This window comes from Corvus moneduloides, chromosome 3 (assembly GCF_009650955.1).
Source record: "Corvus moneduloides isolate bCorMon1 chromosome 3, bCorMon1.pri, whole genome shotgun sequence".
Taxonomy (NCBI): domain Eukaryota; kingdom Metazoa; phylum Chordata; class Aves; order Passeriformes; family Corvidae; genus Corvus; species Corvus moneduloides.
Genome location: NC_045478.1, coordinates 24,216,129 through 24,241,699, shown reverse-complemented (window position 1 = coordinate 24,241,699; position 25,571 = coordinate 24,216,129). Strand labels below are relative to the sequence as shown.

At 35.6% G+C, this 25,571-nt stretch overlaps 1 protein-coding gene across 2 annotated transcripts in view; it reads left to right on the top strand.

Moving 5' to 3' along the window:
* Positions 1 to 25,571, top strand: part of CSMD1 (CUB and Sushi multiple domains 1) — a 1,116,713-nt gene that overhangs the window by 962,516 nt on the left and 128,626 nt on the right. For both annotated transcript variants that reach the window (XM_032104597.1, XM_032104596.1), the window contains exons 37-40: positions 5,842 to 5,946; positions 16,707 to 16,825; positions 22,753 to 22,822; positions 24,879 to 24,995. In XM_032104597.1, coding sequence (XP_031960488.1) covers positions 5,842 to 5,946; positions 16,707 to 16,825; positions 22,753 to 22,822; positions 24,879 to 24,995 — 411 coding nt within the window. The remainder of the gene's footprint in view (positions 1 to 5,841; positions 5,947 to 16,706; positions 16,826 to 22,752; positions 22,823 to 24,878; positions 24,996 to 25,571) is intronic.

Genomic DNA, 25,571 nt, shown 5'->3' with positions numbered 1-25,571 from the left:
ACCAAGAGAAAGGGATGAAGTCATGAATAATTACCCAGACTCATGATTACTGATCTGATTCTGGTGTAGCTAAAGCAGGTGGATTTTTGCCTCTCTGATGATTTCACAGACTTTAAAAGTATAGATGTATATTGGATTAGTAAGGAAATAAAAAATGAACTGAAAAACTTATTGATGAACACAGTGCCATAAGGTGTGGCATATCCCTTTGGTCAGTTAGGGTCAGCTGTCCTGGCCATGTCCCCTCCCAGGCTACCCCCAGCCTCCTCACTAGTGAGATAGTGTGAGAAGGCCATGATGCTGTGTAAGTGCTGCTCAGCAATACCTGAAACAACCCTGTGTTATCAATATGATTTTGGTCACAAAACCAAAACACAGCACCATGCCAGCTACAGGGATTAACTCTATCCCAGCCAGACCAAGAGATTATAACATTTTATATTAAATGCTAATAACAAGGCTGTATGTTAAATTGGCAATAAGGAAAATTAAATTATGAAAATTGATCAACTTTTGGAAGTGAATTATGTGGCATATATATTGGATCCATTGGATAAAGAACAGATGAAATGATGCATTTAACAATATTCTATTCAACAATACTAAAGACTCAAAACATTTCCTTATTCCAAAAAAGAAGTGTGTCATTTTGCTTTAGCTTAAAAGCCTTCCTGCTTTCCAGGGAAACTGAAAAAAAATTTTTATATTAGAAATATTTAATTGGAGATAAACTAGTGTAGATTTATTGTGGATTTGTCTCGTGTATAATGAACATCAGACCTAAAATGAATAATTATTTTCTGCATGGGAAAGAATATGTAAAAAGGACATGAAATTTTCTGTTCTCAAAACTGAACCAATAATGTGACATTGAAACTGAATTCCAGGCATGATTTCATAAGTGGTAAAATTTCTCTTTTACTAAATTATGTATGAAACCATTGTCTTCTGATTCACTCTCTGTGGATTCCTCTGTCTTCTAAATATACATTCAAGAGGTAAAAGTCTACAATTACTAAGAACTGACTAAACTGTGCTAACTATGTCACAGAGTTGACTTGGAAAGGTGAATTCACTGAGTCTGTTTGGTTTTGGTGAGTCTGTTTCTTTTTGGCGATTCTGTAACTACTTCCAAAATTCCTGGATGACTGAGATTACCTGTTTGAGCTTGTTGTGTGCTCAGTGCAACCCTCTTTATATAGCATTAGCTGCATGATGTGTAAAGCAGATCATTCCTTTGAACACATACACGCATATATATGTGTTTATAGAGAGAATAAAAATACAGTAGTCATTGAGGTTGACATCTAGAGAATCTACTCTTATGATGGGAGATAAATTTAGAAAGAAATTAGGTAAGAGTGTGATCCATGCTCTATGTTTGTGCTAATCCAAGAAATGCTAAAAATGACCATTGATCTCCATTCTTGGTCTGGAAATTTCTTAGATAGGCACAAAGACTATCACACATTCACTGTAGTGTTCCCCTCTAGAATGAGATACCTTACTCTGTTGCCATTGCTGATAGTTGAAAGGGACACAATCTTCTGTAACAATACTGTAATGGAACATTTAAGTAGAAAACCTGTCAGTCCTCATTCCTTTTTAAGGCTTTAGGGGAGGCATGCATGCATTTACTGCCTTCTAGGAGAATTGCCAATTTTCCAGACTACAGATTCTTAATCAAAAGTTTAAGGAGTCTGTAAGACTCCAGTAGACTAACATGGTATCTGTCTACATGAGCATTAGACATTTACCATGGAGATACCTACACTTAAGCTATCATCAATGATACCTGCTCCTGCCCTCTGAGTACCATTTCTGTCTATTGACAGTAAAGGAAGTCCCAAACAATTAGGACACTACATCTGGTTACCACCCTGAAACATATCTTCCATGCTTCATATACCTAATCCCAGGAAAGGCAGAGGTTAGCAAGTGAACAATAGAATTCCAGTTAGATCATAGAATCACAAAATCATAGAACAATCCAGGCTGGAAAGGACCTCACAAGATCAGTAGTTCAACCTTTTGTAAGAAGGGGAACCTAGATGATATTGTCCAGCACTGTCCAGCTGCATCTGCAAAACTTCTAGTGATGGTGACTCTACCATGTCCCTTGGGTGGCTGCTGCAGGGCATGGTTGTTCCCACTGTAAAAATACTCTTTCTAATGTTAAGATGAAACATTCCCCAGTGCATCTTGGACCTCTTGCCCCTTGTCTTCTCCTTGCGGCTCCCATTGAAGTGAGGAGCCCTTTAAATACTGGAATACTGTGATGAGGTCCCCTGTGAGCCTTCTCTTCTACAGAAAGAAGAGACCTAACTTCTTCAGTCTTTTCTCACAGGGTAGATTCTCCACCCTTTGATCATCTTCATGCTCCTCCTTTGGACCCTCTCCAGTGTGTCCTTGTCTTTCTTGCATTGTGGGGACCAGAATGGGGCACAATACTCCACATATGGCCTGACAGGTGCTGAGAAGAGCGACATGATCATTTCTCTATCTCTTCTAGTAATGCCCCTCTGTATGCAGCTCAGGAACCTATTTGCCTTCTTTGCTGCAGCAGTGCACTGCTGACTCATGTTCAGCTTGTCCACTGCAACAGTACCAGGTCCTTTCAGCAAGGTTGCTCCCCAGTCACACAAATCCTAGCCTGTAGCAGGCTCTTTTGCTTATTTTAACACACACACAGGGCTTTGCACTTGTCTCTGTAAAAGTTCATACTGTTTTTGCTAGTCTACTCTTTCAGTCTCTCCAGGTCGCTCTTGACATGTCGGCCCCTCCACTCAGTTTAGTGTCACCAGCAAACTTGGCAAGGGTGCTTTCAATCACACTACCCAAATAATTTCTGAACATGTTGAAGCAGTGTGGGGACCAGTATCAGTCCCTGGGGGTTCTATTTGTGACAAATAGCCAGCCTGAATGATGTCATTGAACATGGCAATCATGAGAATTAAAAACTAGCCTCATTTATTTCCCACAGTACAATAGGATCTAACTTTTCCTCTTATTGAATACACCCTTTAAGGAAGTAAAAGACTGGTGTTAAATGTTACCAGATCCTACAAAGGAACATAACTGCCAGGTCAGTTTTGTTCATTAAAGAGTATAATAGTCATTATGAGCCAACATCCTCATTCTTACAGGACACCTTAAACATCCTGAAATGTATTTCGAATTCTATATGGATACTGTTGAGGAGAACAGTTGGTGCCAGTAGCTGTGTGAGCAGCTGCAGTTCAAGCTGCTCATGGAGCTCTGGCTGGTACAGCCTGAGGCAAGAGGCCTTGAACTGCCAACACCTTGCACAACAAAGGGCCCAGGGACCTGTGGCTCAGGTTGGTGAGAGGACACTCAGAGACACAGAGAGGAGCTGAGGACTTGGGAGGAAGAGACTTTTGTGAGTGGTGAGACTATGAAGGTAGTATAAAAGCCCAGGGATTTCTTAGTTGGGATTCTCCTTGGAAGCACCAGCTTGAGCGGTTTCGGTGTAACTGCACTGTGAATAAATGGCTTTATGGAACGAGATATCCAAGACTCTGCTGCAGGAATAGGTGTGGAAACCTGGTCTGACTGTGCAAGTGGAGTGTGCAGGGAGTGAGACAGGGACCCATTGGATCACTGGAGCCGGCCATTGTTGTTACGATCCGGTTTAAACTCAGAAAAGCAAAGAAGTCTCTGTGCATAAACTGGAAAGAACTTAGAAGGTTCAAAATATTCCTAGAAACGAGATTAAAACCAAATGAGGTTAGATGTTGATGCCAAAAAATTGATGTATTTTATTTAATAGCAAAAGAGGCAAAGAGAAGGGAAGAGAAAAGAAAGAGAGAAAGAAATGGAAAAAAGAAGTGTGTATGGGGGGTGGGGGAGGACAGGGATAGGTGACAGGGGTTAGATGGAAGCATATCACCCACCCGAGGGTCCCAACGACGTCTCGTTGCTCCCCTCCATCTGGTCTGCTGGTGGTGAGGGTCCCCTGTCGCCACTGTGGCCATGCCACCACACGCCACCAAACGCCAGAGAGTACAGAATCCCGTGGATTAAAATACCCTGTGGGCCAGGTGGAAACGCCCATGTGTCTCTCTTGCAGGGGCTGGCTTGACACTGTCCCTTGCAACACTGAGGGTCTGTTGCATCATCTCTGTTGCTCTGGTGCAGGGTCTGGAGACCCCTTTGAGCGGGGCCCCTGTGATGGGCCATGTCACCCCCTTCTGCTGTGGATAAGCTTCCCCCACAGTGAGGACCCCTCAGCTGGGCTCCTCTGCACAGTGGAGGATGGGCAGTCACTGTGCCTCTGACCAGAGGCTTTTCCAACACACACCCAAAGCCTCTCCTCCCCCTCCCCTTTGGTGGAGGGTCTGTGTGAGCCTGGCAGCTGATAGCCCTGGGGCTGTGGTCCTCATCTTGGAGGTGTTAAGCCTGTGCTTTGTGACTGTCCCCAGCCCTGAGTTGTTACTTTATCTTATCTTCATCAGCAAGCAGTGTAAGGCCTCAGTCAGGGCCCCATTCAGGGTGCAGTAGTCTTCTCTGCAGCTTTTGTAATACAGTTTTAGAAGTCCTTTATGAAAATGTTTAAGTCATAAATCATAATATTTCAGTCTCTGACAGCTGTGAAGGGGCTTAGGTCCCTGCAGGGAAAGTCTCTGGTGGTGGGAGTGTGACCACCCTGTCTGGATGGTCAGACTGGGAGATTTCCTTAACAGATACTATGAAAAGTCCTTCTTCCTGGAAGATGCTTCACTGTTTTCTGTACACCAGTACATCACACAGTATGTGTGTGAGTGCTCTGTACTGTCTGAATTTCGATACTTAGAGTTTCCATGTCAGACAGTAAACACCTTCCTTAAGGGCCAGCTTGTCATCTTTCAGCTCCTCTGTTCATATTAAGATTTTATTTAATTCAGTTTTAGATTAAAAGCATTTGCCAGTTCCTAGTTTAGATTGTAGACTTAGGAAGATAATTCTTTTCAGCATTTCTTTTTAAGCCCAAGTTTCAGGCTCATAGCTAGGCTGCTCACAGTTACTATAGAAACAGAAAATGCCCCACAGGAAATGAGAATATTTCTCATGCATCCACCATTGAAGTTCATTAGCTACTTGATACTGTCTTTGAGGGTAATCATAGAAAATGATGTAATTTTTTAGCCTCAGTAGATCTTCCAGCTTTAGACAGTAGAATATGAGTTACATGGTATCATGTGGTAATAAAATCAGTGTTTGTCAGACTTAGTAATTCCAGTGGCAAAGAATGTATCCAGGGTTAGTGATAAGCTTGTTGTGTAGCACACACAGTTTTATTATAAATATTTGAATTAGGAAAAGCTAATGTATTTTTTTAAAAAATGTATTGTACCTGCTTCTTCATTTTCTGTCATATCCTCTGAATTAGCATAAGTGGTTGAAATATTATTTTGGAAAGAAGATGTGGAGTACACAGAAAAAATCTGGACTGGTTTGTTCTGTACTTCTGGTTTTACAGAAATGTGGGGAAACAGGCAAATGGCAGTTGAGCTTATTCTCATAATCAAATCCTTTATTTATGTGATTTTTTTTTCTTTTCTGTTTACATCTCTTTTTTTTCTGTCGAAGTCAATAAGGTTTCCTCTAAATATGACGGGATCTTGTTTGATTGTACTTGCATAGCCTCTTATTGTTATGACTAGTAATCAAACTTTCTTGCAACTTAGGAGAAATCAAGGGAGAGCACAGCAGAATGTTTGAGATTCCCATGTATGTAATGAGAGGAAAATAAGCCTGTCTGATTCAGTCCTGATTATGTTTTTTCAATATAAAACTCTGATCAGCATACTATAGTTTATTCCATAACTTTTATTTTTCCAGGTACAACTGTGCCAGCATTGCTAAATAGCACCTCCAATCAACTTTACCTTCATTTTCACTCTGACATTAGTGTGGCAGCAGCTGGTTTTCACCTGGAATACAAAAGTAAGATTCCTTGTTTTTTGAAACTTACCCAGAAAAAGTATGTACATAGAAAGGGAAACAGATATTTTACATTATTCTTTTTGCTTGATTGCTGGTTTTTTTTTTCTTTCCTGACTACCAAGCCTTGTACAAGTGGTATGTATTAAACTGAAATTTTAAATGAAGTGACATTTGAAATTGCTGGAAAGCAGCTTTCACAAATTAGCAACATCTAACAAATCAACCTGGCAATTCATGATAGCATTTTTAAAATGTGGGGTTTAATATTGGTGTGGAATTTCTTAATTTATTTCAGCTTAGTTCTGAAATTTAGTTGACAAAAAAAAAAAGTAAGAGTTAATTTCCCTGCTTGGAAATAGATAAAACCAGAGAAGATAACATATTTTTTCCTGTTTATGTGTGCATATATTTATGCCTTGCAGTTCTTTCCTTCAAATTATTTTCTCTCAACTAATTTCTGTAATTGCAAAACCCAACATTTTAATCCCAGAGCTACAAGAAAACACAGCAGTCATCTTGGTAAATCACTGGTGGTAATCTAAGAATTTTCATGGCAAAATCTGCTGTATATCAACTTTTTATATGTTTTATGAGAAACTTCATTATAAAATACAGAGGTGTGGATTATAAACATAGTGGATTACCTCACATAATCATATTTAATTCAAATGTATTTGTATTATTACATCTCTCCAAAACTTAAAATACAATAGAATAGTAAATTTGGTACCTGTGCTTGCATTGCACATGATTTTAACTGGAAATAGATATTGCTAAGAATAATCTAGTATTTTAAAAGTAATATGATGAGTTGACAGTCTGATGAGTGCTTTGATGAAGGTCACAAAGTAAATCCTTATAACTTTTGAATATGAGCATGCTCTCTTTTTTCAAAGGCCATTCAAGAATTTTCTTGACAATGGAGTTAGCTTTTCTATTTCATGGAGTTCATAATTAATGTCTAAAAATGGTAATGTTGTTTTTAATATTTTAAAGAAGTACACATAAGTAAATAAACATGGATGATTTTTAATAAGTCCTATTTCAGATTGAGATAAAAAATTATAAAGAAAATATAAAGCTGCACAGAATTTTGAAAGACTAGATTATCAGCTCATAATATTAATCTGACTATAGGCACAAGACAGTCCTGTGTTTTCCTTTAATTCCCTGTACAGTTCAAATATTTATATGCAAGTATGTTTTAGGGGTTATTTTAATACAATCATTCTAATGGCGATGTAGAATGAAAATATGAACATTACTTCTGCAGGATTTTTTTTTAGAATCTACTATTTTGACAAAGTTCTCTTTCTTTTTTCATCTGGGGATGAAACTCCTCCTCCACAGTTGGCCAACTTGTTTTCCTCCTCCAGCCTTTCTCTTTTACCTATAGTGAAGGTATAATTCCATGTGAAGCGTGAAGAAGTACACATTTATTCTAGAAAGTCACACAATGAACATTTTAAATTTTTGTCTTTTACTGTATCAGTTTTATTATCCCTGTGACTCCTGAAAAAACCCTGTTCTGTTAACAAGTAAAATCACTTAGATTTATACTTTTGCTTGTCTCCTAATATCCAGTTTCAAAACTGTGCTCTGTTAAAGTGTCTATTGAACTTCAGTGGTGCTAATATTTCAACGCCAGTGCTAGAAGTGCACCTCAGGACAGGTCAAGGTAGCAATGTTGAGCATTCAGAGCTCAGTTAGCTATTCTGTTAGTCTGGCAGGAAAGAAAAAATTTGTTTCTTATGTGGCTATATGGTCTCTGCAGGGGTAGTAGTAGAGTACAGTATGTCTCTCTGTGTGATCGAATACAGAAACTGAGCAAGTTCCCACAGCAAGAATTTAAAGGTTTATATTGAGCAGTCACCTTTTCAGATCAAGAAAAAAACAGAGAAAGAAATACTTTTCTGTGCAGATATTACTAGTATTTGATTATGAATTCCGAAGTCTCTGATCATTTGGTCACCTAATGTCTGAAGCAGCATCTGAAAAATAAATACCTTTGGTTCAGAAGTCAATCTAAAATTTGGAATAAAATGTCATTTTGCTAAAGGGTTGTCTTCGTAAAAAACCACAAAGATATTCAACATGCAATGCTATGTTAGCACATCAGAAACTTTTGATAAATGCAAAAGAAAAGAAAGGAGAACTAGATTAATAGTCATGGAATCATAGAATATGCTGAGTTGTAAGGGACCCATCAGGATCATTGAATCCAACTCCTGGCCCTGTGCACCTGCATTGTTTGTTTTTCCCTTGATTATTTCTAGATAAAATGCTTTGCAGATGTAACTTTCAGGTGTAATATAAGAGGGTTCCGTTCAATTCTTTCGTCTTCTCACTGAAATTTGAATGTCTGAATATTCGTAGTGGGGATCCTCAATATTTGCTTTTAAGGCTACTTTATTTAATAAGATGAGCTAAGCAGCTCTAACAGGATTTGTATCAGCATTCTAATTACCAGGAAAAATGGTCAATCATTCTGGGTCAGTTTGTATTCAAACATTTTGTAAAAAGTAGTAGAACACTAAGATCAAATGTATAAAGAACACATCACTGTTGTGAGCCCAAAGACTCAGGATTAATGTGTGCATCAAAGGGGAAAGCAGGACTTGGATCCTGCTCAGATGTATATGGGATGTACCCAACTGATCATGATACTTAATGGTTTTCAGTTCTTGTTCAAAAAAATTTTAAAAACTAGCAAGTCCTCAGAGAACTAAAATTGATGGGCACACTTTTTATTTCATTTCCAAGTAGGTCATTTTTTTCCTACTATTTTTTATAGAAATTCGTTAGGTTTTCTGTGGCCCTGATTAAAATTTAATAATGGCTTTATTGGAAGTAATTTATAGTTGTGCTAATTTTAGTATTTGAGTAATGCTTCTATAAATCAAAATGTCCTTTTGTATATTTCCTGCTCTTTTATGGAATGGGAATGTATTTGTTTATGAAGGGATTTTTTTGAGTAATCAATTGCTGCCAGTCAAAACTAACAATAAAAATCCACAGTTGTTCTGATTTTTCATCAGATTTCTAGGAAACCCAGAGAGATTGTGGCATATTCTTATTTTACAAAACAAAACCCCAAAATAATAAAATTCGTGGCTACCTACATGTATACAGCCATAGAGTTCTTTTCTCCTGCTACATGTATATCATTCCCAGTTAGCATTAACTGAAATTATACCTACTCATCAGAGGACACTGGAACTTTTAATAAGGTTTTAGATATAAGTATTCAGGAAAAGCAAAAGCTATCAGCCTTTGAAATTGTGAAAGCTGTACTAATTTTCATAAGGCAAAAATTTTTCAAATCCTCTTTTCATATTTCACCTTGTATTGGATCTTTTTTTTTTCATTTCTTGTAATTGGGAACCAGATTTATTGTTTGGTCCTAAAACATTTAAAACATTTCAAGAGAATTATTTAAGTAAATGAGCTTTGTTTTAAATCTTTGGGGGATGAATTGGATGGGACTCTGAGCAACCTGGTCTAGTGAAAAGTGTCCCTGCCCATGGCAATGGGGTTGGAACTAGATGATTGATCTTTAAGATCCCTTCCAAACTGAAACATTCTATGATTCTATGAAAGTATTACTTGAGTAGGAAGCATAGAGAAAGTTGCTGTGTACTCATTGTTCCTGGAGAAACAAGAATGATAAATTGTTAGAACAAAGAACACTAAAACCTTTCCTAAGCAAACACCCAGTAAGTGAGTGTTAGCCCTGAAACAGTTAATTTCTTAAATATAAAGTGACCACTTTAGTTTATATATTGTGGTGCCCAAAACTGCACACAGTACTCAAGGTGAGGCCATACCAGTGCAGAGCAGAGCAGGACAATCAACTCCTAAAAACGACATTAAGCTATTAAAAAGTTTCCAAAGGAAGGCCATGAGGATGGTGAAAGGCCTTGAGGTGAAGCCATATGAGGAGCAGCTGAGGTCCCTTGGTCTGTTCAGCCTGGAGAAGAGGAGACTGAGGAGAGACCTCATTGCAGTTACAGCTTCCTCATGAGGGGAAGAGGAGGGACAGGCTCTGATCTCTCAGGTGACCAGTGACATAATCCAAGGCAATGGCCTGAAGTTGTGTGAGGGGAGATTTAGATTGGATATTAGGAAAAGGTTTTTCACCCAGAGGGTGTTTGGGCACTGAACAGGCTCCCCAAGAAAGTGGTCACAGCACCAAGCCTGACGGAGTTCAAAAAGTGTTTGGAGGATTCTCTCAGGCATGTGATGGGACTCTTGGGGTGTCCTGTGCAGGGCCAAGAGTTGCATTTGATGATCCTCTTGTGTCCCTTCCAACTCAGCATATTCTATGAGTCTATGATATAATTACTTCTTTAGTGAGAAGACAGTTAGGAATTAGAGTGAAGACAATTAGTTTTCCAACTATAGATATTAACAGAAGAATATCCTTTCACAATAAGGAGCTGTTGACCACATCAAGTCCAAATTTGAAATTCAGCTCCTACATCAGCAGACTACAGCAGGGGTAGAAGACACAAAGTGGACCTAATAGTGTTTCATCTAGCCTTACCTTTTACATACATTAAAAATTAGAGTAGTAGGTGAAACTGCTCTAAACTAACCATTCCAGTATTCTGCAGAACCCTTATATAAAAAGTCTTCATTACAGCATTAGGAAGTGAGAATTATTTTGGAACATTCCCTTCATCCCAGAAGAAATTCCAGGGAGCAACAGAGGAGAGTGTCTTTAAGTCACTACTAAATTATTTACTCACAATAAAAATTATGTCTCTACAAATTGCATATCATATTTTAGAATAAATGGATAAGTCTTTCTACTTACAAAGATATTTTCACCAGTATAAATGCTATAAGCATGCCTGGGTTTAGATCACTATGTTAGGGAAAACAACTTTACTTCAGTAAGATATATTTAGTTTGCTATCACTTGATCACATATCTTGTATTCCACAGTGTCTTGTTTTGAAGTAACTTTACAGAAATTCATAAATACCTTATAACATCTTCAGCCACTGATGACACCTTATTCTAATCGTAAATATTTCCAGATAATGAAAATAATAAGATTTTTTTTATTCCTTGAAACATTTTCTTCCTTTTAACAATATGTCTTTCTTTTGCCCTGTCCATTTGCAAGTTCTTTCTATGTATGTCTTTATTTTCATGGGAAGGATCTGGACAGTCTGCTCCTGCAAACCTAAGTCTATGTCTAATCTAGGCAGTGCATAGGTTTCTTTCACAGCCTTCAAAAACACACAAGTCTTAAAGCGAATAATATAATTTTGTCATTTATTTTAGGATGTTTTTGTGTTAGACATCAAGAATGTAAGAGTTCAGTTACCCAAGCTGAGTGGTCTACTGAATTTGTATGCTATGGTCAGATTGATTACTCAGAATTTTTTCCCTTTGTTTATTTGTTATTTGCTTGTTTTGCTCTTTTGTTTGTTTGCTTTTTGGTTTTGTTTTGTTTTTCAAGTCAGATACACAAACTCAGTTTAAAAGAAATAATTGGTCAGTGCCTTAGAAAAATTTCATTCTGGTCACAACGTAATTAATTGTAAGTATTGTTAAGGGCTACTGCGTGGTGTTTCTTGTTATTTCAGGACTGTAGGTTTTTAAACTGGTTGCAGCAACCTATGGTTAACAAAACAGTAAAATATGCAAGAGGTAACTGTAGAAAAGATGAGAATTAATAATTTAACTAATCCTTTATATGCATGTCATAGAATAAATACCAAATGTAATTATTTTCACAACCACCAGCAAGTCCAATCAAAGAGTGCTTTGTTTCATTCCTAATATGTACAATGGTAGGAAGAATAAATATTCCTGTTATTTGATTGTATTCCTTTTAATATAATGAACAAAGGAATCAGCTATCCAAATGGTGTGTTTTAGAAATGTGACTGTTTAATTCAACTGCATTTGTGGCCAGTGATTTATAAGCTTGGTCTTGAAATCTCATTTATTAATTCAGTGGTAGTTTAGATATTTTCCTTAATATACAAATGAATGAAAAAATAAAAAGTCTGGAAATGAGTGTTTGCTCAGCATGCTGCTTGAATTTGTCAGCTGAAGTCAGGTTTGTTTTAGTAAAAGCTGAATATATGCTGAATATTGATATATAGGTTTAGGCCAAAAATGTCCATAAGTATCTGTCTATGTATGTATGTACGTATGTATCTAGCTCTCTATCTATCTCTCTAAATTTAGGGATTAGAATTAATTTTCAGTAAAAATCTTGTTTTATGCAATCAATATTTTAATAGTGTCATCTAGCTCTATTACCTTGAATTAGTGTGTATGGCACAGGTCAGCATCATTCGTTTTGTAAGCTTTTACCTTACTGCTGTACCAAGATGATGGAATATGTATGAGAACATAAGCTTACTTTTAATCGCCATCTCCTTTTCTAACACCACTCTATCATATCTTTTCAAGTGTTAAAGGTTCTTGGCAGCTGAAAAGGATTCACTGCTAAGGGGGCTAGAGAACAATTGACTGTCTTTTGCAGTGCTTCTCTATCATGAAGATCTCTAATAAATTCAAATATAAGAATCAGACTAGCAGAGAGGAAAATATATTCTTCCAAGTAACATATTGTATTTATAGGTCCAGATTAAGATCTTTCATGCAATTTGATTTTCAATGTGGCTCTTCAGTGCAGTAGTCTTTTCTTTTTCCCTATGTTAAAGCAGGTGTGAATCATAAACATGCCATTTTTAATTTAGCAGGTCCTGATCCTGTCAGTGTATCTATGCAACTTACTAGCTGTTGACAAGAATCTGACCTCTCTGCAGTAACTCATTGAGATAAAGATTTTCTAGGCTGGTGTTTGAAGCATGAAGTTTTGAAAGGGACAGCTTGGATTTTGATATACACCATCACCAAAATGGAAAGAACAGCTTGATGCTTGTAATATAATAAAGTATAATACATTTCCGTTAGCTGCATAAGGGTGGGAGGAATTCACAAAAGAAGGCCTGATAGCTTTTGGTCCAGCTGTCAAGAAATTCTTGGGTTGTCCAGTTCTGAGCTTTCTGAAATGGACACTAATGGGCATTCACATTGTCAGAATGTGCCAACAAGGATTTTCTTTCTGCCAGCAATGGCAGTTAGGTTTGGACAGAATTTGAGATAAATGTAGACATGGACATAATTATGTAAGTAAGGCATATTTGTCTTATGCCACAGCGGGGCCAAGAAAGTGTTTAGCAAACAGTGAGTGGAAGAAGGTCAGGGAGAGGGTTATCACCCTTGAAATTGATGTGTTTTCTTCTGTACTGCATAGCAGAAGCTAAGCTCTGAAAAGTATGCACTTAAGAAATCCTTGTTCCTTTTTGTATTGCTTGGACTTAACATTTACCATGTTTTCCCTTTATTACTGACTGTTCACATACAATCTAGTTTAATAACGTATTTCAGAGTCTCTGAATATTTAAGTTTCCTAGTTTGTCCCCAGATACCAGAATTTGTTTGGTTTCTCTTGAGCATTCTTTTGATTTTTGAACCTGTTCTGACTAAACCAATTTTCTAACTTAACTGGGCTAGTATTATGGAATGAATAGAATAACAGAGATTTGAGGATTCAGAATAATGTTTGATTCTGCTCTCAACTTTCTCTTTGCTTTTGGGAAGGTAATATTGCTTCTTAATATCAGGTATATCAAAGAAAGTAAATTAGGAGTGGGTTTTGCATACTGTTTTATGACATTCTGATAGAATATTCTATAATTTGCATCATCAGACCAAAGAAGCAGTGTATACAAAGTGTTCTGAGAACTGTAAGCATCTAGCAGAAAAAAGTTTTTTACCTAGTTATTAGATTCTTTTGAAGATAAATACATAGCATACTACGATATCTAACAGTTATATTAAAAGTTCATTTAAAGGTTTTTGATTGATCATTGTCTTTTTAAATTCTGTATGCTATTCGACCAGCAATGGAAAGAGCTATATTACAGGCACATTTATTAGTGTTGCTATGCAGCCACTATTATAACTGCTTCTGTAACTCAGAAAAATACGTAAAAGTAACTTTATTCATACAGATCTAAGCCTGTGGCCCTGATACTTTCAGCATACAGGAATTCTGAGTTCCAAAATGCAAATTCCTGATGACAAGAAGTGAACCTCAAATTTATATTCACAGAATTCAGCAAGTCCATTGATATCTATAAGCAATTTACTTACTATGTCTTTGTTAGGTGCTTATTTATTTAATAACAGTGATCTTGGAGCATATCTTTTTAAATTTCATATCCTATTCAAGAGTGAGAAAGGTGAGAAATTGCAGAAATAAGCTTTGATTTGCTTAAGTTGCATCTGAACACTGGATTCGCAAATTAGTGATCAGCAGTTTATATGTGGTTCTTTGAATTACTGAGATGAGGCATTATGCTTCACTTAATGCTGAAGCAAGCAGTTTGTGTGGATGCATATCACAGCTATTTAGTACCTGTACTCAAAGGAATTTTCCAGACACGGATACATTTATGGTATTGTGGCATACAGACTGGTTGACCAAAGGAATGATACTAGTCAACTTGCAGCAAAACCAAAACCATTGAAGTTAATGACAATATCTTGATGATTATTTGGAACATTACAGTTCCACATAGTGACCACACATGAAATTCCTAGTGGCCATGTAAAGTCATCATAGCATCATTTGCAAGTTGATTATATTGGTAGAATATAAAAATTTGTAAATTCTGTGAGAGAAATTCCTGAAAATCTTTAAAGCACATTCAGATATTTTCCAAAATTATAAATTCCAGTACACAAAAGAACTACTTTAGGGAGGCCCCATTGTTTGCAACTATTAAATAATTCTTTATTTGCTAATTTGATTTTTTTTTTAGTTTGATACCTCTTTCATCATTTGTTATGAAGACTATACTTCATACCTTGACAGTTTTCACTCAGAATTAGAATGGAGTTCATTATCTTCATTCCTGATAAAAGTCAAATGTAGTAAAACTCAAGGGCACAGGACAAACAAGGAACATACAAGACTATAGAACTTATTTCCAGGAAAGAAAAATATGGCACAGCAATCACAATTTCCTGTGAAAGTGTAAAATCTATTTCAGACTTCCATGTGCTTTTTTAGGAATAATATATTTACTTCAACTAAAACTTGAGCTGCAAAAGACTGGAATTGTGTGAAGTATGAAACACAAAATTTTTATTTGTGCATTTAATATCTGTAAGGCATTTCTATTTGAGTGATGAATATTAGATACATAAAGATTTAGGCCATAAAATTAAAAGTCTGTATCAAAATGTGTGATCAACATTATCTGTAAGAAAATTGTATTTCCCTAGAAGGGGTAGGGTCTCAGCCAATAATATCAGATATTGTTTCATGATTAAGTATCTGGAACAACAGACTCTAAAATGTCACATATCAAAATAAAGCCAAATATCATGTTATTTCTATATTAAACACAGTTCAGTTGCACTTACTGTCACCACACAGGTTAGATTTCATAGGAAGACAATGAGAATAATAGTTATTTTTTTTCAGACAACTGAGTTGAAGGATGCACAGGATCAAATTCAGAGAAGTATCATGTTCCTCTGATTTTTCGGGAATTTTGTGCTAATAAATTCTCAAAATCTCTTCTCACACATTGTGAAAATAATTTCCATTCTTTTTTGGCTTCTAAATGACATATTTAATAAACTATAACAGCTACATATTTATGTTTCAGTAGTAATTTTCTCTAATAAATAAGTAAATTCAAAATTAAGATTATATTTTAGATTGATTTTTGAGTTCAAAAAAAGTTTTTAACATTATAAGGGGAATGAGATTCTGTTCTCAGACCATGAACTTGCAAACAAATTCTTCTGGTTCTTCTGTTTGCAAAGAAAATCTTAAAAACACAGAATTACTTAATCTAATCTCCAGTTTCTCAACTGTCTTGTTCATTTGGAGTATTTTCACTTAGTTTGCAAAGTTGATATTTAATTTTCAGTAGTGCAGACTAACAAACTCCTTAGGTGGTCAAAAAAGGGAAAAAAAAAAGTGATATGCACTTGACAAAAAGCAGAAGTTTGTACTTTAGCTTGTCAAATTTAGGTGAAAAAATTTGAGAAATTACTAATAATGGAGAATCTTTGTGAAACCAATCTTTTGTTTTCTCACACCTGGCTTAAAAATAATTAAGAACAGACTATCCAGTCACACCTATGCAAAGATTTAGTTTTGGGCTAAGAGTACTAAATTTCAATGTCTAAACTTCTTTATAGTCTGTGGAGTGGCCTAAGAATAAGGAACCACCAAAATATTCTGCTCATTTATTGTTGAAAAGAGAGACTATGCATAAAGTGTATTCCCTCTTTCTCCCTCCACTTCCTTCACAAGGATAAGAAATTATTAAAAAGCCCTAACAAAGAGAAACAAGCAAACAATAAAACCCAGGCTTTTTAACAAACTAACATCAGAATGCTGTTTTGGAGACTATAAAACTGTATAGTGTGTCATAGCAATGTGACCTAGTAACTGGTATAGTCACAGTGTATAGTCTTTGTGGTTCAGTCATATCACTTGTATTCTGTAGAACAGTTCTGAAAACTTCTGTGTTTTAAACAAAATTTCAGTTTATTGTTGAAAGGAATTTTTAATTAATGTTTTCTTAAAAACCCATAATTCTATGGAAAGAGTTCATTAAGGCACTATCAATATCAATGAAGAATATCAATGAAGACCTGCATACCTATGTTTTTTCAATCTTTGTCTTTACTTTTTCCAGCTGTAGGCCTTGCTGCCTGTCCAGAACCAGTAATTCCTAGCAATGGGATGAAATCAGGAGATAGATATATGGTGAATGATGTTTTGTCATTTCAGTGTGAGCCAGGATATACATTACAGGTATTTCTTTCTTTCTTTTTTTCTTTGAATAATGCACTGTGGACTAATTGCAATAAAATGCCAAGAGACCTGCCAAAAACGTATTCTAATGAACAGTCTGTATCGTGTACATAGAGATGATTTAAGTAGAGCCTATGCAAGTGCTCCCAAATTATAAAGCTACAGATGTGTGACATTTCTGGGCCCCAGAGAATCTGGGCTGGCAAATCTTGTCTTAGATCAACATACCATTGAGCAGTAAAGGCCATCAAAATGGACATTGAAATAACATGGATAAAATGTTTTCTCTAGAAAATTGTTATAGTGCTATCCTGTAGAGTACTGTGTTTTTCCTTTTGGGAGATTGATTTATCTAGGTGAAATTTTAATGTAGAAATACATTGTGGGATTTTGTCCTCTGCTCAGGAATTGTAGAATTGTTTCTAACGCAAATTTTTTTCATGCTAAATCTGCTCTTAAAAATCTTTCAGGGAAAGGTATTAGAAATTAGTTCACTGATTGGGGATGTTCACATACTGGTTTAGTTTCCCATGGTAGACATATGATTGAGCTGCTCTTTGTAAATGTTTCAGCACACTGTAAATCTAAGACTAAAAGCTTTTTTTCTTTCCTCACTAGTTTCTCTAATTTGTTTATATATAATCCACCACTGGTAAAATACATTGAGAACACCTGAGTTCAGAATTATTCGGTTGGTAATAGGTCCCACTCAAGACAGTGTAAAATCCATATCAGAGAAAGCAAAGCATCACAACTTCTCCTTACAAGGATAAAGTTGCCCATCTGAGAACTGCCAATTGAGTGTTCTCTCAACATATATAGGATATTTCTTCGGTCTCTATATTTCTTACCATTGTACTAAAATTCTGCCAGGATTCAGACTAAGCATCTTACCCCTTAGGCTGGCTGTGGGAACACCTGCACATGAAACGTCTCTCTAGGTAACCAGGAATATGCATACGTTTTCAGTCATGTATGGCAGGTATAGGTCAAGTATTTAACTAATTCATTCTCTTTACTTGTATTACATGACTTGAAACAACCTGCATCAGGAGCATTCCATATCCATAGCAAAAATATTTTGTTATGCTAGTATTCTGCTAATTAGAAAAGATTCAAGACTTGAGCACAACAAAGCCTATTCTCTATCCACCCTGAGCACTCATTGCTTCTTTAACAGTTTGAGGGTTGCTTAAAAGCCAGCTGATTGTTCATATACGAACTATTTACATTTTTTTTCTTTCAAAATTAATATTATTTTGAAAATACGTTATGGTATAAACCCTTTAACTTTTGGTGTTTAAACTTTATTTTCTCTATTTCATCTTTCCCTTTCAGTATCCTTTGTAGGTAGCATGCCAGTAAGAAAATGAGAGATTTGATAACATTTTTATGACATGGTCCCTTCAGAAGAACTATCTGTCATTAAAACTTGGCTCCAAAATAGATTCAGACTTTCATTTAAAGACTGCTGTTGAGCCATTAACAGTTTTCTATTTCAAAGTAGCAGTAAACTAAATAAATTATGAAAGGACATATTATGTGGCTATACTGATGTTGCTATAGCTGAGACAAAGATATGGGAACTGAAATTTCATCCTCAGCACTGTTTATTTGTTGGAATGGAGTGCTGACATGGTTTTGGCCAAGCTGAAATATAACAGTTCGGTAATTATCACAAGTCAGAGACAGGCAGTTTGCATCATGGCATTTCTTTTGGAGATGAATTCAGAAGATAAAAGTTGAGGAGGTAGATATACAAAACATTGTACATTTGCACTCAAGGCTAGAAAACAAGCCCACACACTTCCCCTAGTAGATATGTAGCTTATATGTTCTTTTAGGGCTTTTTTGCATGCATTAAGCTGAATTTAGCATTATTCATCTGTAGACTCAGGACAGTCTATTTCGATGCAGAGTCTATCTGGAAGTCAGCCTGTAAGAAACTTGGTTACACAACAATAAATATAATTGTATTTTAAGAGTTGTGTGCAATTGTTCATATATTTTTATTCAGTTCCACTTTATGGTGAAAGGATCAGAATCTGCTGGTAGAGCTGTTATATAATTGCTGTTCATATAATTGCCAAGAAGTGTTTGTTTAGTGCCTTGTTGCCGTGATCCAGGTCACTACTTCTGAGCTGTTATGACTAAAACACATATAGGTAAACATCTGATTTTTGGCTAAGCTTATAGCAGTGATCTGATGGAAAAAAAAGTGAAAAACTAACCCTATACTAATGGTTTCCTATTGAGTTGAAATAATGTATAATCCAATTTATTTAATCTAAAAAACAGCCATCTGATCTCAATCAGCTGTTTAGACTTTCATTGTGATACTAGAGATAAACAGCCGTACACTTCCAAGTGTATTAATTCTAAGATTTTCTGTTAGAATAGGAACTTTACTCTTAAAGTATTGTCCTTCTTCACTGATATCAAAAGGTTAACACAGGTACCTAATTTTAAACTGCTTAGATTTAGTGGTGTGACCTCTGCTTGTATTGCCCATCATATTGCAGACTCTTTTATCCCTACCTTTTTCAACAAGGAAACATCTAAATTTTGCATATGGAAAAAAAGGGCATCATTATTGTGTCTTTACTTACATGGATTAGAAATGGATACATGCTCAAGCACCATCAAGTATTCTGTCCATACTTAAAATAGTACTGGTGAAATATTGATGTGGACTGATAACAGTAGAATTTGATTACTTCAGAAATGGTTGGAATAAGTACAGGAAACCTTTTGAAGATCCACATTGTTAACCCTAGCTTGATGTTTTAGATCTACTCTTACTTACAAAATGATCAGAAATGTGAGTTCATAAATACAGTATTAGTATAATTCATTTGTGAAGAAGAGATCTGCACACAAAAAAACCTCTCATCTGTATTAATGCTAAATTTCAATGCACTACGTATATCACTATCACAAAACCGTATAATGTCTTTTGTCTATATGCAGGTCTTATCTGTAGCCCTTTAATATGACTAACTGCACTTTTTTTATATAATTACAGGGATTCTATCATTAAATACTTTCTTAAAATTTCACAGCATATTGTTCCTTAACTGTATATATTCCAACCATAAACCTCTTTTTCCATACATCTAAAAATCTAACACTATCTGTGGAAGCTGACATATATAAAAACTAGTTTCATGAGCTCGTTCAAAGTGTAAAACAGAAGACCTTCAATATCCAAATTCAATAGAAAAGAGTCTGAACCTTTTCAAAATATTGATGAGAATTGCTATGCTGTATGGACTCTGCTGTAAGAAAGTGCATACATATCTATCTATATATATATAGCATGTTACTCATGCTATATATATAGACAGGACAAGTAAAATGGGTCCAAATTAAAAAGAAATAGTAATGAAAATAAGGTTCTAAGAGTCACAGTATGTTTGCTATTCAACAAATATAGACCAGCATAACTTTTCAGAATCTTTTTTTTTTTTCATTCTAGCTGTGAATTTATCCTCAGTCTTTAGAGAACATATTCACAGCTAGCGATAACAATCAGGTGTGGATTAGTTTATAATTGAGACTTACCAGAAAAGTCATAGAGCTCAAACTGCTACCTGGAGATGCATAAGAAAGGTAATTGCTAGCTGTAGGATTAAGTGTCTCTCCGCAGGAGGGAACTTTAAAAGACTGAAATCAGAGCGTGCTCTTGTTGGAAAGAGGCTTGAAGCTAGAGGAATCATTTAATTTTATTTTTCAAAAGATCTTTTATGGCTATTTTACGTTTTTCCTGACTGGGGTAGTTAAATTATGGCTTCCCCCTTGACTCACATCAGAGACATGCAATCACAGAAAACTAGGAAAAGAGAATAAACTAAAAGAGTGCAATCATGGAAGACTAGAAAGAGGGAGTGAAAGAGGGTGTAAAACAGGGAATATTGCATTAATTAAATTATTCAAAACCTCATCCATTTTTCAAGTAACTAAGATGACACAGTAGGTGCATGCACTTTTTTTCCTTTAAAAACGTTGCTTTTAAGGAAAATATTTTTATTGAATTATCAATTTGTATTGTTTTTAGAAGAAAAAGTCTAATTCATTTTTCATTATTTTAGTGAAAACTGATCCTTTTTTTTCCTTCCAAGTAATTTTCTGGATGTATTTCAGTTTAGCGTTCAGAAGATGATTGCCTAAATATACTTTACTAAATGATTAATTAAAGTAGTTTTATCCCATGCAATTCTATATGAACTTTATTCAAGGTTGTGTGTAAACATTCCAAATGATGTGAAAGAAATGTCATCAAATGGATTTTTTTTTATTGCAGTTTACCTATTCATTCTTTTTCTTATTTTTATGAGATTATGATTGCTATGGAAAAATAATATTTAAATAAATCTTCATATTATATTGATAAGATGTGCTGGCTTACTAAATTTTAGACTTCTAATATACTCCATAAAAATAAACTAGGGATGTTAAGTGACTTGCTCCAGTTTGTATATCCAAATGATTAAAGCAGAAAATAAACCTTGTTCTCAGTCCCGTGTCTCAATCTTTATATCAGTTGCTCTCACTCTTGCCAGTTTATTCAGCTTTTGCATTTCAGCAGCAGAATACATAACCTGAGTACCTCAAAGGACAGAATTGGCAAAAAAAGACTTTTTGTGCTACTGTTTTCAGTTTGAACTGTTCCTAGGAAAAATGAAGATGGGAGCATTTTGGCCCTAGGCAGTCACCCTGAAGTATGTGGGATTAGACTTTGCAAGTTATAGCCATGTCTTAATTCCTGCCATCACACGAGTCTGCTTGGTTCTTGTGATTTTTCTTAAAAATAGGCAGATTAAATTATTCTCGACAGCTAAATAAAGAGGCACTTGTATTCCTACAGCTGTCTGCCAAGATGTTGCATGTATGCAGTGGGTCGTGTTGTGAGGCCATGTGAGAGGTCAAGGCCTGCTGCTATTTGTTGATGACAGTCTTGGCATGGTCCACATTGAATATCTGTAGCAAGTAGATGTGGAACAAATTCCTCTCTGTGTCTGTACTACTCACACAGAGCAATGGTTGATTTACTCCGGATTGCAGCCTAAAAATCAACCACCATGCTTGCACTGTGGATGGATGTGAGAGATTGGTTACGTGAAAAGGGACATATAGATTCAGGATATACAGATCCTTTGCAGCTTACTGATCTGAGAAGCTGGCTACGTGAGAACGGGCACATAGACTCTTGCAGCTAGCTGAGCAAGGTCTCGTAAGACAATGCACCACACATCCTGTGTAACAACTGAAGTTACAGAATATTACATGTATCTTGCTCAGTAACTGAACCACCATTGAGTCTTACTGCTGAACTATGGGTTTATTTGCAGAGCCAGCAAGGTTAGGTTTTGGCAGCAAAACAATGAACATCTGTGGTTAGAAGGCCAGGGAAAAAGGCAGAACTGCTGACCACGAAAGGGGGTCTAAGGAGGGGTTTAGAATCAGCTTAATCAACGTGAACCACTTAGAATGCGCCGTTACGAATATGCATAAAGCTTATTATTGTTAGTATATAAGGAGTTCTGGTACAATCAATAAATCGGATTCCTGCTGATCACTCATATTGAGCGTCTGGGTTTCCCCTCTATCACGACAGATGGAATACATTGGAATTGAAACAGGGAGTGAACTAATTAGACTATATGAATGCACACAGTTAACTGCTTCTGTCTTATAACCATACATTTAAGAGGTTTTCAAGTTACCAGAAGAAAGGTGTTTGAGAATATTTATGCAATAGAAGAATAAGAACATGAAACCTGAACTATTTGAAAATAGAGTTTCATTCAAGTAATTATTATGTAGTTCGCTGATTAGATTATCCAGGAGGTCCTCTGTAGCTCTGTTTTTCAGAAAAGTCCCATAAATAAATATCAGTAATCTGATTTTTTGCCCTTTCCAAACAGGGCCGTTCTCATATTTCTTGTATGCCAGGAACAGTTCGACGCTGGAACTATCCATCTCCTCTCTGCATTGGTATGGAAACTTGTTTTCAGTGTTCTGACCATCAGCCACAAGAAACTCCTGACCTTGTCATGTCTATTGTTCCTCAACTTAATTCTGCTTCATTCAAAACTTTTTTGAGTTTCCATTTGTATCTATGAAATATGGAAAAAAAAAAAAGATTTTTTTTGTCTATATATAGTGAAATGCTATTTAAAAAAAAATATCGTGAGAGTGAGCAAAGGAGGTAACCCATATGTTAACCATTGTTTAGCTTGTCCTGAATACTCTGCTTTGAATCAGGCTGAATCTTCTTTATAAAGGAGAGGACATTAACAGATTCCTTTTGCAGCATGCTCAGCTTGGAAAACCTTGGACCCAGGCAGGTCATGCAGGGCACCTAGGAGATTTCCTAAAGAAGCGGTAGTGAAGAGCAGCTCTGAAGCCAAGCCTTCAGGGGTGGTGGAATGAAAAGGAGTTCTAGGGATCCAGAAAAGGCTGGCTCTTTTCATCTGAGAAAGCTGTTAAATGATGCTGAGTTAAAAGTAAAGCTAAAAAGCATTTTCCTTTTAAGTACATTTAGAACTTAGCCAAATGGATCTGAGTTTTCTGTGTGTAGAAAATAATCTTCTGTAGTATTGTTTCTTAATTAGATAAAATTTAAGACAGTCAAGATTCTGCTGTATTTTGGTATGCTTATTTCAAGAAAAAGCAGGAATTGAGGGGTGAGAAGCACAGGTCCATCATAATGTTCTGTCACTTCAGCTTTGAAATACATTATTCAGTGAATGCTTTTAATTTTAATATTCAATCAGCAAAAGCTGTTCCTACTAGTTTCATATCTAAGAGGAATTCAAAATATTGGGATGATATTGAACAGCACTAATGTGAAATGGTTTTAGAGATTCCTTGTCAAGTTGAGCCCATATATTATTTTGTATTGTCAACTTCTACAGAAGCAATCACTTCTGATTGATATGAAAGCAGTGCATTTCCTTCAAATCAGTTTTAGAAATGGAAAACTTATTCAAGGAGGGGTGTTTTGGGCTTTGGGCACTTTTGTTGTTTCTTTTCTTTTTGTTTCACCCTTATGTTTCACCTTGCATACTAAATATAGTTCCTTTTTGCAAACATTGAACTCATTGAATTATGATATCCCGGGAGCTAAAATACCCCTAAGAGAAAAAACAAACCCTTAAAATATGATCCTCCCTTTTCTCTCGTCTCTAACACTTAAAATGTTGATTTCTATAGAATGCAAGCCAAAATCAGTACAATTATTACAACAGAGAGTAACACAATGTCACAATTGTGTTATCAGATCATGTATCAATGTAATGCCTGGCATGCAGACTCACAGGCCTTAAAGTAATGATTCCTCAAATAATAAATATAAATTACAGCATTCTAATTTGATTTCTTGAAGTTATTCTTACTTCATATTACTGTCCTAGCATATGTGTAAGCTCAGCCACTTTTTTGCAGGTTGCTTCAAGTATTTACAGCTTAGCTTTATGTCATCCTAAGTGATGCAAATGGGTTTTCAATTTCCAGACATATGAATTTGCTGAATAGAAGCATACCAATTGAAAGCAAAGAATACTTCTGTTATGCAGCAAGTCTATCCTCTTTCTGAATTGAAGCAAAAACTCTGGTGGGGTTTTTGTTTGCTTCTTTGTTTTTAAATTCAAGTGTAGTTTTGGTTATATTGAGTAATGGATCTGTTGCATCATTATTTGGGATCATAATTCAGTTTAATTTCAGATTTGTTCCTCTGATTGTGAAACATATCTCAACATATCACCTGACATTTTTAACAGTAACTGCCAAGCTGAGGCAATGGGTTGCCTGGTCTATATGTGCAATTACACATTTGTAGTTATATTACAGGGAACATATCACCTTACACAAAGATTTTGATCTCAATCAAATCCTTTTTTTTCCTCCTTCATGACGAGTTTTTTGACTGTGATAAATTTCACTGCTTTTGGGTCACGGGAATAAAATGGAAAATCCATTTTGAATTAAACATATGTCAAATATTAGGAAATAATAAAAGATACAGTGATTTTCTTTTTGTTTTTAATAGCTAAATGTGGTGGAACACTGACAAACATGGCTGGTGTGATCCTGAGCCCAGGTTTTCCTGGAAATTACCCTAGCAACTTAGATTGTACATGGAAAATTTTATTGCCTATTGGATATGGTAAGTAAACTTATATTGGAAAAGCAATTATTTGTAATCATCAGATTGAAATATATATATGAGTATTATGGTTTCCAATATGAAGTAGATTTTATCCAGTGAATGTATTGTGAACCCTTACATAATTATTTGCTATCTTTGAAATGAAACTGGTTGTCAATTTTTAAATGTGACTTTGCCAAAGCAACTTGTTATTAACTCATGCTGTCTCAGAAACTGATTTCAAAGCGAGTGAAATCTGTGGCATGAAGATATATCAGATGAAATAAATAATGTGACTTCTAAATTAAATTTCTAAATTTTGTTCTCCAAGTGATGTTTTAACAGTAATTTATGTTCTATAAAAATAGACAAAGCCTCACTTCTAGAACTATGAATTTGGTTAAAAGCATTCTCAAAATGTGTTCCAAATCCTAGATTACAGTTGCCAACTTAGAATCTTTCTAGGTTTACATTAAAACTATTGTCATACAGAAAATATCTTCACAAATAAGTAATAACTATGTTGAAAAGGTAATGATAGATAATAAGAGATCTCTAAGTTCATGTATAAAACACAGTCTTCTATCATTATCA